The following is a 13,097-nucleotide window of genomic DNA, read 5'->3' on the forward strand; positions in this document are numbered from 1 at the left end:
GGTGGAGAGGGAGGGTGGTTACATCCACCAATAAAAAAAAAATCTTGTTGTTTGCTATAGCTTCTTTTACTTTGCATATCACTTCAGTACAGAAAAGGTCAAAGAGGAGCATATGGGGAAGTAATAGCCATCTACCTGGTAGTTATGAAGATCTGCACCAGGTTTTCCTGCATCTTTAAAACTACCACCTCAGTGACAATTTACCTTGTTCTCTGCAATCTGTTTGACGAGTGTGTCTTTGGATGTTTGCATCAGGGTATATAGGCGGAAATCTGCTTGGTCCAAGATACTCTGCAACTCCTTCCTTAGCTCCTCCCACTTCATGCTGTCAGATAACATATCTTGTAGCTGCTTTTGTCGCATGTCAATGCCATGTTGTGTGCTGTCCCACTGATTCTTCAACTTTTCCGCTGTGCCGTTTAAAAAAATTAGGAGTTAATAAAAAAGCATAGTATGATGGGGTTTTTTTTTTACTGTACTGTTCATCATGCAAATATACACATAATATCTTATTTATTAAAACAGCTAATTCGGTACCACTTAATGACACAAAACATGCTAACTGACAAGGTGATAAATAGGAAATAAACAGAAAAGATAAAAGCTTTGGTTCCAATAAAAAGTGTAGATATATTTCTACAAGTGAGTAAAGAATATGCACTGCAACTCAATAGGGTTGATTAACTAAAGAAACAGAGCATGTTCAATTTGCAAAATAAATGGTCATTAACCACTTCAATACAGGACACTTATACACCTTCCTGCCCAGACCAATTTTCGGCTTTCAGCGCTGTCGCACTTTGAATGACAATTGTGCGGTCATGCTACACTGTACCCAAACTAAATTGTTATCATTTTGTTCCCACAAATAGAGCTTTCTCTTGGTGGTATTTGATTACCTCTGGGATCTTTTTTTTTTTTCTGCTAAACAAATAAAAAAAGACCGAAGATTTAAAAAAAAAAATAAAAATGTTTTTTTGTTTCGGTTACAAAACTTTGTAAATAAGTAAGTTTTCTCCTTCACTAATGGGCACTGATAAGGTGGCACCAATGAGGTGGCACTGATGAGGTGGCATTGAAGGGCACTAATATGCGGCACTGATAGGCAGCACTGATATGCAGCACTGATGGGTACACATAAGTGGCACTGATGGGCACTGATAGACGGCACGGATGGGCACTGATAGGCGACACAGATGGGCACTGATAGGCGGCACGGATGGGCATGGATGGGTACTGATAAGTGGCACTGATGTACTGTAATGTATGGTACTGATGGATGCCAATCAGTGCCAAACAATAATGCCTGTCAATCAGTGATGCCCATTGTGGGCACTGATTGGCATCCATTGTGGGCACTGATTGGCATCCTGGTGGTCAAGGGTGGCACACCTGGTGGTGACATCCCTGGTGGTCCTGGTGGCGTCCCTGGGGGTCCAGTGTGGGCATCCTAGGGGGGCTGCGCGTATAATTGATCAGCACAGACCTCCCCTGTCAGAGGAGCAGCTGATCGGCTCTCCTCTATTTGTGTCTGTTTTCCCGATATCTCTTCCCACATATTCTAATTCGATTCTCATGTGATTCTGGTGCGATTTCCAGTGCGACTATGCAGTATGATTTACTTGTGATTTCAATGCCACTTCAAAGATAAGAAGCATTCCTATGTGACTTTGATGGATCAGTGTTTTTTAAACCTCACCTCTCCTCCTGGGTCATCCTTGCTGCCTAAAAACTCACTCTTAAGCACTTTCCATTCACACAGTGAGTGTAGCAGAAACTCGTGGTCCCGCTTTTGGTTTGCTGTTTTGATTTGAGCTGACTTGCAGAAACAAGGCTAAACACTCCTAAGCACGCTTAAACATCTCTACAAAGATGTTCTATATGAGATCTTTTTTTTCTGGCAAGAGAACTGGTGTTTTTTTAAGCCCAGTGTGTATGGAGCCTGAATGCAGCCTTAACATTCATACATACAAGGGTTAGGCCTGGCAGTTTGATCATTTCAATGTTACTGTACAGTTTATCTGAATGGAATGTTATTTTATTAGTCTCACCTTCGTTTAATAAACATTCATTGTTTAGAAATTAAAACTGACTCTTAACTTGGTTTTCCATTTTCAATAATTGGTTATAGTGTTTATCTACAGCCTGGGACTGTACAGAACCAGTAAATGAATTAAGCTCTAAGGAAGATTAAACTCAAATAGGTAGTGAGTGCAATTAGGTTATATAATATAACTGAATCTGGATTCCAGGGAGCTTGCACCAAGGCCACGTAACAATTAGACTTCAGTTTTTGAATAGCTGTTTTCAGTATACTGGCAGATTTTAGATATCAAAATGAACCTGCCAAAGAAAGATGAGATGTGCTATTCCTGGCAATCTGACTGATTGTATGCCGATTTATTATCTTGAACATTTTAGGGCTTCTTTACTAAAGGAATATAGCATGTTCCCCTCCTGGTTCACACTTTTTCCGGTGGTTCCCGCTTGCGGGTCCACACCCGTTCCCACAGCCGCAATTACCCGCACATTAAATGCATTAGATGGCTGTGGATGCCGTTAATCCTGATGGCTCCCGCTCACACTGGAAATTGCAGCAGCTGCTTCCCACACTGGAAACTGCACTGCACTGCGGTTTCCAGGGTTGTGATTTAAAAAATAGAGCAGTGACCTTTTCCCTGCGTTTTTAGGAAGCACAGCAGCCCATTTAAATAAATAGGCTGCCGTGCCCATGCAAAACACAGCTTACAGAGCCGCATGAGTGTGAACCAATAGCGTAGTGAAGTAAGTAAAGGTATGTTCACTGAAAGCAGCAATGTTTTCTTTTATTTCTCTTGCACATAATTTTGTGTTCAAAGTGAACACAGCTTCATCTTATTTACTAAGGCCCAGGGATCTCCAAACTATGACCCTCCAGTTGTTCAGGAACTACAATCCCCATCATGCCTAGTCATGTCTGTGAATGTCAGAGTTTTACAATGCTTCATGGGACATGTAGTCCCACAACAGGTGGAGGGCCGTCGTTTGAAGATCCTTGTATAAGCCAAGTGAAGATACAGTACATCCAGCAAAGTCAGCCTCTACTTCTGCAGTAAATTGATCCCATCAAATCACTGACTTAACAAGTTGGAGGATTAGAGAAGTTCTGGGACTACTGAAGCGAAGCAGAAAAGCCAGTTGCGGCCAGACAACGAGCATTTTCAAACAGTAGTCAGCAGTGGCATCCTCCATGATTCCATTACAGCTTTTTTTAAAACACCCGTCAGAACTCATTGTTTACTTATTGGATTTATTACCCTTATCTTACATTGGTTACATAACTGCCTGATCTATTGTCAGCATTCTGGAAGCAATTAACTATTCCAATATAATGAGAACCCTCAATGGGCCTAGAATACTAAGGAAAATGCTGCTGCATTGATGTGCTCTAATACAACTGAATCTCCCATGGCTATAATGTTTTATATTAAAAATTTCTATTCACTACTCTTGATGTGTTTTATCTACTGGATTTTCATAAATGAAATGTATTATTAGCATTTCCCACTGTCTTTGAAGTTCCAAATGAAAAACAGCTAGAAAATTGAATTCTGATTTGGCTTTCCTACACATTATGAATACATTGGCTCATGACAATATATTACCCACGCATGATTGTTCTATATATATATTTACCATGTACAAATGTTTCTGTGGAGTGTCCTAAAGAACGATTTTAGGGACTTAGGAGCTAAATTGAGGAAAAAGACCTCCAAGGTAGTGTTCTCAGAAATACTACCGGTACATCGAGCCACACCAGAAAGGCAGAGGGAGATTAGGGAAGCAAACAAGTGGCTGAGGAGCTGGTGTAGTAAGGAGGGGTTTGGGTTCCTGGAGAACTGGGCTGACTTCTCAGTCGGTCACAAGTTCTATAGAAGGGACAGACTGTACCTAAATGAGGAGGATGCAGATCTGCTGGGAGTGAAGAGACCTGAAAAGTTAGAGGGGTTTTTAAACTAGGCGACAGGGGGGCAGGGTCCAAAGGTAGAGTCAGTAATGAACATATTCCAGAGGTTAGTATTGGTGGGCATTAGTGGTAGGTTGACTAAAGCACATAAACCAAGGTAAGTATAGTAACAAGTCCTATTTGCAATCTTGGAACACCCAATAAGAGGACAGTATACGTCCGGTCTAAACTACGTGGCATGTTCACCAATGCCAGAAGGCACAAGATGGCACAAGATGGATGAACTAGAGATACTGTTGAACGAGGAGGATTTAGATTTTGTGGGAATTTCAGAGACGTGGTTCAACAGCTCTCATGATTGGCTGGCAACCATTCAAGGGTATTCCCTTTATCGCAAGGATAGAGAGAGTACAAAAGGGGAGGGGTATGCCTATATATCAAGAATAATGTACAAGTGAATGTGAGAGATGACATCAATAAGGGAGCTAGGGAAGAGGTGGAATCCTTATGGGTATAGCTCCAAAGGGATGAAGCTAAGGGGAAAATAATACTGGAAGTATGCTATATCCGCTCTAACCTGTGGGAGGAGGAGGAGACGGACCTCTTATCGCAATTTGGATTAGCAGCAAGGATGGGAAGTGTTATTATAATGGGGGATTTTAATTATCCAGACATAGACTGGGCAGAGGGAACCACGCATTCGTCTAAAACTCGCCAGTTCCTAAATGTCTTGCAGGACAATTTCATGGGTCAAATGGTAGACGCACCAACTAGAAATAAAGCATTACTGGATCTACAGATTACCAACAATACAGACCCGATCACGGATGTGGAAATACGGGGCAATTTAGGAAACAGCGATCACAGGTCAATTGGCTTCAGTATAAATCACACAATTAGGAAACACAAGGGGAACACAAAGACACTAAATTTCAAAAGAGCCAACTTCCCTAAACTACGAACCTTGCTAGAAGATATAAATTGGGATAAACTCTTAGAAACAAAGAACACGGAGGAGAGATGGGTTTGCTTTAAGAGCATATTAAATAAGGTCATTAGCCAGTGCATCCCATTGGGAAATAAATTTAAAAGTGACCAAAAGTCCTGAATGGCTTAACTCCAATGTAGAAATGCATATAAAAGCAAAGGAGAACGCCTTAAAAAAATACAAGGCTGAGGGATCATCATCAGCATTCAGACTTTACAAAGAATGAAACAAGATATGTAAGGGTGCAATTAGGGTGGCTAAGATGGAACATGAAAGACATAGTAAAGGAGAGCAAAAAAAAACGCAAGAAATTCTTTAAATATATAAACAGTAAAAAAAAGGAGGACAGACCATATTGGCCCCATAAAGAATGAGGAAGGACATCTGGTTACAAAGGATGGGGATATGGCGAAGGTATTGAATTTATTCTTTTCTTCAGTCTTCACAAGGGAATTGGGGAGCTTCAGTAACCAAAACTGCAGTGTTTGTCCTCATGACACAGCACAGGAAGCACCCTCATGGCTAACAGAGGACAGAATTAGAAATTGACTTGGGAAACTTAACATTAATAAATCATGGAGACCAGATGGCTTGCACCCAAGGGTACTTAGGGAACTCAGTCAAGTAATTGCCAGACCATTGTTCCAAAATTTTACTGACAGTCTACTGACTGGAATGGTACCAGCTGATTGGAGAAAAGCCAATGTAGCACCAATATTTAAATAAAAGCCAAAATACATCCCAGGGAATTAAAGACCAGTTAGCCTAAAATTAATAGTATGCAAGCTCTTGGAGGGGATGATATGCGACTATATACAAGATTTTAGTAATGAAAACGGTATGATTAGCAGGAATCAGCATGGATTCATGAAGAATCGTTCTAGGCAAACCAATCTATTAACCTTCTATGAGGAGGTGAGCTGCCATCTAGATAAAGGAAGGCCCGTAGACGTGGTGTATCTGGATTTTGCAAAAGCATTTGACACAGTTCCCCATAAACGTTTATTGTACAAAGTAAGGTCAGTTGGCATGGACCATAGGGTGAGTACATAGATTGAAAACTGGCTACAGCAGTGTGTTTAGAAGGTGGTGATAAATGGGGAATCCTCAGAATGGTCAGAGGTGGGAAGTGGGGTCCCCCAGGATTCTGTGCTGAGACCAATCCTGTTTAATTTGTTCATAAACAACCTGGAGGATGGGGTAAACAGTTCAATCTCTGTATATTGGGACGATACTAAGCTACTAAGATACTAAGGGCAATAACTTCTCCGCAGGATGTGGAAACCTTGCAAGAAGATCTGATCAAATTAATGGGGTGAGCAACTACATGGCAAGTGAGGTTTAAAGGGACACTTAAGGTTTGTTTTTTTTTTATTTTAAAATAACAAACATATCATACTTACCTCCACTGTGCAGCTCATTTTGCACAGAGTTGCCCCAAACCTGGTCTTCTGGGGTCCCTCGGCGGCTCTCTTGGCTCCTCCCCGCATCAGATATCCCCCCCGGGAGAAGCGCTCTCCCGGGGGGTTACCTTGCGGGCGCGCTCCTGAGTCCAGGACTCAGCTCCGCCCCCTGGCGGCCGTGTCATTGAATTTGATTGACAGCAGCGGGAGCCAATGGCTGCACTGCTATCAATCTATCCAAACAAGAGCCAAGAACCCCCTGCAGAGAGAGAATGCGTCCCCGTGAGACAAGTTTGAGGGTTCAGGTAAGAGGTAAGAAAAAGGGGGGGGGGGGCTGGGGGTTGGTCACGGACAGGTGTTTCTTCACCTTAATGCATAGGATGCAATAAGGTGAAAAAACACAAACCTTTAGTGTCCGTTTAATGTAGAAGAAGAGTGCCAAGGATGTGGAATTCCCTTCCACAGGCAGTGGTTTCAGCGGGGGGCATGGATAGTTTCAAAAAACTAGCGCCTGAATGACCGCAACATACAGGGATATGCAATGTGATACTGACATATAATCACACACATAGGTTGGACTTGATGGACTTTTTTCAACCTCACCTACTATGTAATTATGTAACTATGTATTGGATAGACACATACCGAACAATAAGCATTGACTATTTTGAGTCGTTATGCTGATAGCATTAGTAAATAGATAGGAAATAGATATTTAAAGTTTTTTTTAAATATTTCCTCAGTTACTTACTGGTTTCCAGGCCTAGGCAAATGATGTCATACATTCCAAGTAAGGGCAGATAGATTCTAAGAAGTAAATGCTACATTAACCTCCCTGGCAGTATGATTATGTCAGATTTTTGTGTCTCAAAGCGGTACATTGTTTCGCATGGAAATTTGGCGTTTTATATTGTAGGTCTGTAAATCTTAGGAATAACTCACTTAAAGTCCAAACAAGAGTCTAGTAGACATCTTAGGTATGATAAAGTTTGAAACACGAAATCATAAATTATAATATAATAAATAACTATAAATATTTATAACAAATAATAATATAATAATAATAATAATATGTATTCAATAATGTAATCAAATCAAAAACACTCAAATTTGCTCAGTTGCAAAATTGTCGCTGTCGTTACTTTCAGTGTTTGATGACGAATTTCCCCACTAATCACTATCGCTCAATTCTGCAAGTGCTCTAATTTATGATCACTGTTTTCTAGCTGGTCTAAACCACTTTTGACATAAAGGGACACTTTTTGGTTGCCATGGACAATCTCAAGTTTCCAGGCAGAAAGCACACTATATATAATATAAAACTGCATGCAGGGTACTGGACAAAGCATTAGGAACAAAAGGGATGTGAAATGATTTGATACAGTAATGTAACCTGTAAGATTACAGTGTACTGTATGTGTTTTGTTTTTTGCACTTTTTGAATTCAGCGCCAGGCTCAGCCTCTATGCGCTGCAACGCTTGCAGGGAACGGAGCACGGCACACAGTAGATCGGGTGGAAGACACAGCCCGCAGACACAGCGGGAGGACATCGCAGGATCCTGGGGACAAGGTAAGGAACTTTCCCTTGATACTGCGATGCAATCCTGAGTATGGCTCGGGGTACCGCTTTTGGTAATAAAAATTCACCCCGAGCCATACTCGGGATTACCGCAAACTGCCCTTTATCAAGATGGACACTGGCAGAAATGCTAGGGACTGTTTTTCAAAGAGATTTTGCAGCAAAATAAAACAGAGACATGGATGGATGAGTTTACCTTCAATACCAAATCTGAATTAAATAGCGTTTTTGGTTTGTAATGCTCAGATGCAGTGTAGTTCCACTTTAAAGTGGTAAAGGCCCCACGGTTTACTTGTACCGGCAGGTAAGCCTAAAATAAGGCTTACCTGTAGGTAAAGTAAATATCCCCTAAACGTGCACCGGGAGTCAGTCGGCAGACCATTTTCGGTCATAAGCCTTCAAAAGAAGCCGGCCAAATAGCTGGCTTCTGTCGGACCGGCTGACATACACACGGGCCGAATGTTGGCTGACTTCTATAGAACCAGCTGATGCCAGCCGACATTCGGCCTGTGTGTACTAGGCTTTAGGTGACTCCTTAGAAGGCGATAAGCTACAGGAGGAACCAGAACAGAAGGGTGAGAGCAGTGGTTTGGGGACTGGCTGAGAAACAAAAAAGACACATTTTCAAGGAGACATATGTATAATATTATGTAAATCTGGACTTGCTCAACTAAAAAAATTGGGGAAAAAAATTTGCTTTGTTTCACTTTAACCTGTTAAGGACTGCCTCACGCAGATATACTGCGGCAGGGTGGCCCTCCTGCACGAAAACACCTACCTGTATGTGATTTTGTGCACTGTGTCTGGGGCGCACACGTGCCGGCCTACTCCCACTGTGATTAGACACAACGGGAGCCAATCAGTGTGTCTGGTGGACGTGATGCCCGCCGGGAGTCTATTCAGATCGGTTTCAGGAGACGCAGAATGGCAGTCTGCCTATCTAAACAAGGCAGATCGCCATTCTGTAAAAGGGGAAGATGGTGATCTTGTGTTCCTACTAAGCAGGAACACAGATCTTTGTCTTCCCCCAGTAAAGCATCCCCCACACAGTTAGAAAGCACTCCCTAGGAGTACATTTAACTCTCTGATTGCCCCTGATGTTAACTTCCCTGCCAGTGTCATTAGTACAGTGACAGTGCATTTTTTTTTAGCACTGATCACTGTATTAGTTTCACTGGTCCCAAAAAAGTGTCACCTAGTGTCAGATTTGTCTGCCACAATGTCACAGTCCCGCTAAAAATCGCTGATTGCCGCCATTACTAGTAAAAAAAAAAAATTCAATAAATATATCCCATAGTTTGTAGACGCTATAACTTTTGCGCAAACCAATGTACGCTTATTGAGATTTTTTTTTACCAAAAATATGTTGCAGAATACATATTGACCTAAATTGATGAAGCAGATTTTTTACATTTTTTTATTGAGTATTTTTTATAGCATAAAGTAAAAAATATACTTTTTTTTTCAAAATTGTCTGTCTTTTTTTGTAGAGCAACAAATAAAAACCGCCAAATTGATCAAATACCATCAAAAGAAAGCTCTATTTGTGGGGAAAAAAGGACACCAAGCTCTAACGAGCAGGGCCCTCAGATTCCCCCTATATTGAATTGTATTGTACTTGTACTGTCTGCCCTAATGTTGTAAAGCGCTGCGTAAACTGTCGGCGCTATATAAATCCTGTATAATAATAATAATAATAATATTTGGGTACAGCGATGCACAACCGTGCAATTGTCAAAGTAATGCAGTGCCATATCGCAAAAAATTGCCTGGCCATGAAGGGGGTAAGCCTTCTGGGGCTGAAGTGGTTAATATTACAGGGTCCTTGTTCTATTAGCAGACAGGCTTAAGAAGGTAAATTAACGAAATTAGGATTTTTTTTGGTATGATAGTATGTGATAGTTCGGGACCTTAGATTTTAAACTCCTGGTGTGAATGTACAACATATAAATGTAAATCACTGTGTAAATTGACGGCACTATACAAGTATTTGTAATAAATAAATAACTAATAGCTGAGCAGGTCTATACATGAAAGAAACTGTGTCCAAGATCCATAGTAGCTGAGCTGTGTATTAATTGCTCTCCTATTACTTGAAAAGTAGGAAGTGTCACAATTGGTTATATTCATTTGGCATCAACAGCTTTACATTTTCAAACTATCAAAATTTTCCATTAGAACAGCATTTATAAAGACCTAATGAAGTCCTTCAAGTTTTATTTTTTTGTTCCCAAATTTGTTTTTCTCTGCTTGGGGGTGAAAATGTATTTTTATTGTTTACCTATGACACTTTCACAGCTCAAGGAAGACTTAATTATGAAACATGTAAAGGATTATGGGAGAAACTATTCCAATTATGGTCTTAATATTACCACAATAATTAGTGATAGAAAAGTAAGAAAATGTTCTGGATAGATAGAAAGTCACAATGAACATCCCTTTCAGATGATATGCTTATTCTGTGTGTTTTGTAAGATTTTTTCTAAAAAAAAAATAGTTACTACACATAAGAGCTGCAAAATGAAAATTTTCTGTATTCTCAAGGTGCCCATCAGATATTTTGGTTCTAATTTTGACCTATGTGTGCTTCATCCTTGAAAATAGTTGTTCACAAATATAGGTGCTGCCGAAAACTGATGACATGAAAAGGCGTGGTTGTGAAGAGTGGGATATTTTTGTTATGCCCTGTACACATGATAGGATTTTCCGACAACAAAACCGTGGATTTTTTTCCAAAGGATGTTGGCTCAAACTTGTCTTACATATACATGGTCACACAAATGTTGTCGGAAATTCCGACCGCCAAGAACGTGGTGACGTACAAAACGTACGACGAGCCGAGAAGTTCAATAGTCAATGCGGCTCTTCTGCTTGATTCCGAGCATGTGTGGACTTTTGTGCGTCGGAATTGTGTACACGCTCGGAATTTCCGCCAACAAGTTTTGTTGTTGGAAAATTTGAGAACCTGCTCTCAAACATTTGTTGGCGGAAATTCCGACAACAAATGTTCTATGGAGCATACACATGTTCGGACTTTCCGACAACAAGCTCACATCCAACATTTGTTGTCGGAAAATCCTATCGTGTGTACAGGGCATAAGTGTAAAACTTACAAAAGTTCAGTAAAGAAACAGTATCAAATTTGTGTTCAGCCGCATGTGTGCACTAAGTATAAATGCATTTTTACGAAAAAATTTGAAAGAAAAATCAACATTTTTAAGTAAGTTTATGATTTTGTGTTGGGCCACATTCATAGCCGTATTGGGCCACAGTTAGATTCTCTTGGTTTAGATTTTACTAGTGTCTGCAAGCTGCAAGTTTGGATTTTAGAATTGTGTGTGTTGATAAAATCTGCTGTATCAGCATGCTCAGATGGCATGGAAGTCATGCCAAAACTTTGGCCAAGTAAAACCTTACATAAGTCTCAGTAGGATAAGTAGTTATGGAAAAAAATACATAAATCATTTGAAGTATCCCTTGTGGGCATGATTGACTCCAACATAACTTTTGCTTGTAACAGAATAATGTTTCCTGTCAGCCTATAATTAAAGGAGGAAAATAATCTTGTTACATTGGAAAAGGCTACTCCTCGAGATACCTAGCAGGTAATCAGAACCATCAATAATTTACTACCAAACCTCAAAATCATATATAATAGTAAAGCATGTCCAAAAAAAAAAAGTTACAAACTAGGTAACGCCATGTTTTCAGACTGTTATTGTTTTTTTTTTGTCTTCTGCCATCTCTGTCTAACTATAAAAATGCAAAAATAAACACCTTCGTTTTTTTTTAAATGAAAGGTCTGAAAAATCTGTCTATTCCTGCGCGGCCCATGGGCGAATGATCATCCCGGATTGTGGGGCACAGCAAAAATATGTAGTAGAATACATTTTCGCCTAAATTTATGAAGAATGATTATTTATTTGCAAAATTTTATAACACAAACTAAGAAAAATATGTGTTTTGTTTTTTTAAAAATTGGTCTTTTTTCGTTTATTTAGCAAAAACAAAAAAATACAGTGGTGACTAAATACCACCAAAAGAAAGCTCTATTTGTGTGAACAAAATGATAAAAACTTAGTTTGGGTACAGTGTTGCATGACCGCGCAAATGTCATTCAAAGTGTGACAGTTCTGAAAGCTGAAAACTGGCCTGGGCAGGAAGAGGGTAAAAATGCCCGGTATTGAAGAGGTTAAAAATACACTGTATAACATATACATATTTTGCCATATCAGATTGTTTTCATTAGCAGAAACTACAAACCTCTATTCTTGTTTTCCCCAGCGATTTGTTGAGTCGCTACTGTATCTAATTATAATTATATCTATGCAACTTCATCAGCAGATGCTTTGGATGACAAGAGTAGCTACTGAAGGTGGCAATTCTGTAGCTAGCTCCAAATGCTTCAAATGTCAATTTCTAGGTGGCTGGACTATAAATTGCTTGGAATTTCTTTGACACAGACCTTTTTATTGACTGCAATTTATTTTTTCCTAGCAACATAAACTTTAAGGATAGTGATTCTGCCATTGCTAAAAACTGCTGTTACCAACAGTGTGACATGTCCTTAACCACTTCAGCCCCGGAAGATTTGGCTGCTCAATGACCAGGTCATTTTTTGTGATACGGCACTGCGTCGCTTTAACTGACAATTGCGCGGTCATGCAACGCTGTACCCAAACAAAATTGACGTCCTTTTTTCCCACAAATAGCAATTTTTCTCTGCAATTTTTATTTTTTGCGCTATAAACAAAAAAAGAGCGACAATTTTGAATAAAAAACATGTTTTGTACTTTTTGGTAATAAATATCCCCATTTTTTTTTTTAAAAGCACATTTTTTTCGTCAGTTCAGGCTGATATGTATTCTTCTACATATTTTTGGTAATAAAAATTGCAATAAACATATATTGATTGGTTTGCGCAAAAGTTATAGCATCTACAAAATAGGGAAAAGATTTATGGCATTTTAATTTTTTTATTTTTTTTTTTACTAGTAATGGCAGTGATCAGCGATTTTTATCACGACTGCAATATTATGGCAGACAGGTCGGACACTTTTGACACATTTTTGGGACCATTGACAATTATACAGCGATCAGTGCCATAAAAATGCACTGATTATTGTGTAAATGTCACTGGCAGGGAAGGGGTTAACACTAGGGGGCGATCAAGGGGTTAA

At 39.7% G+C, this 13,097-nt stretch overlaps 1 protein-coding gene across 7 annotated transcripts in view; it reads right to left on the bottom strand.

The window, feature by feature from the left end:
• Positions 1–13,097, bottom strand: part of UTRN (utrophin) — a 1,071,426-nt gene that overhangs the window by 578,408 nt on the left and 479,921 nt on the right. For all 7 annotated transcript variants that reach the window (XM_073627744.1, XM_073627752.1, XM_073627745.1 and 4 more), the window contains one exon: positions 205–410. In XM_073627744.1, coding sequence (XP_073483845.1) covers positions 205–410 — 206 coding nt within the window. The remainder of the gene's footprint in view (positions 1–204; positions 411–13,097) is intronic.

This window comes from Aquarana catesbeiana, linkage group LG04 (genome assembly GCF_042186555.1).
Source record: "Aquarana catesbeiana isolate 2022-GZ linkage group LG04, ASM4218655v1, whole genome shotgun sequence".
Classification (NCBI taxonomy): Eukaryota; Metazoa; Chordata; class Amphibia; order Anura; family Ranidae; genus Aquarana; species Aquarana catesbeiana.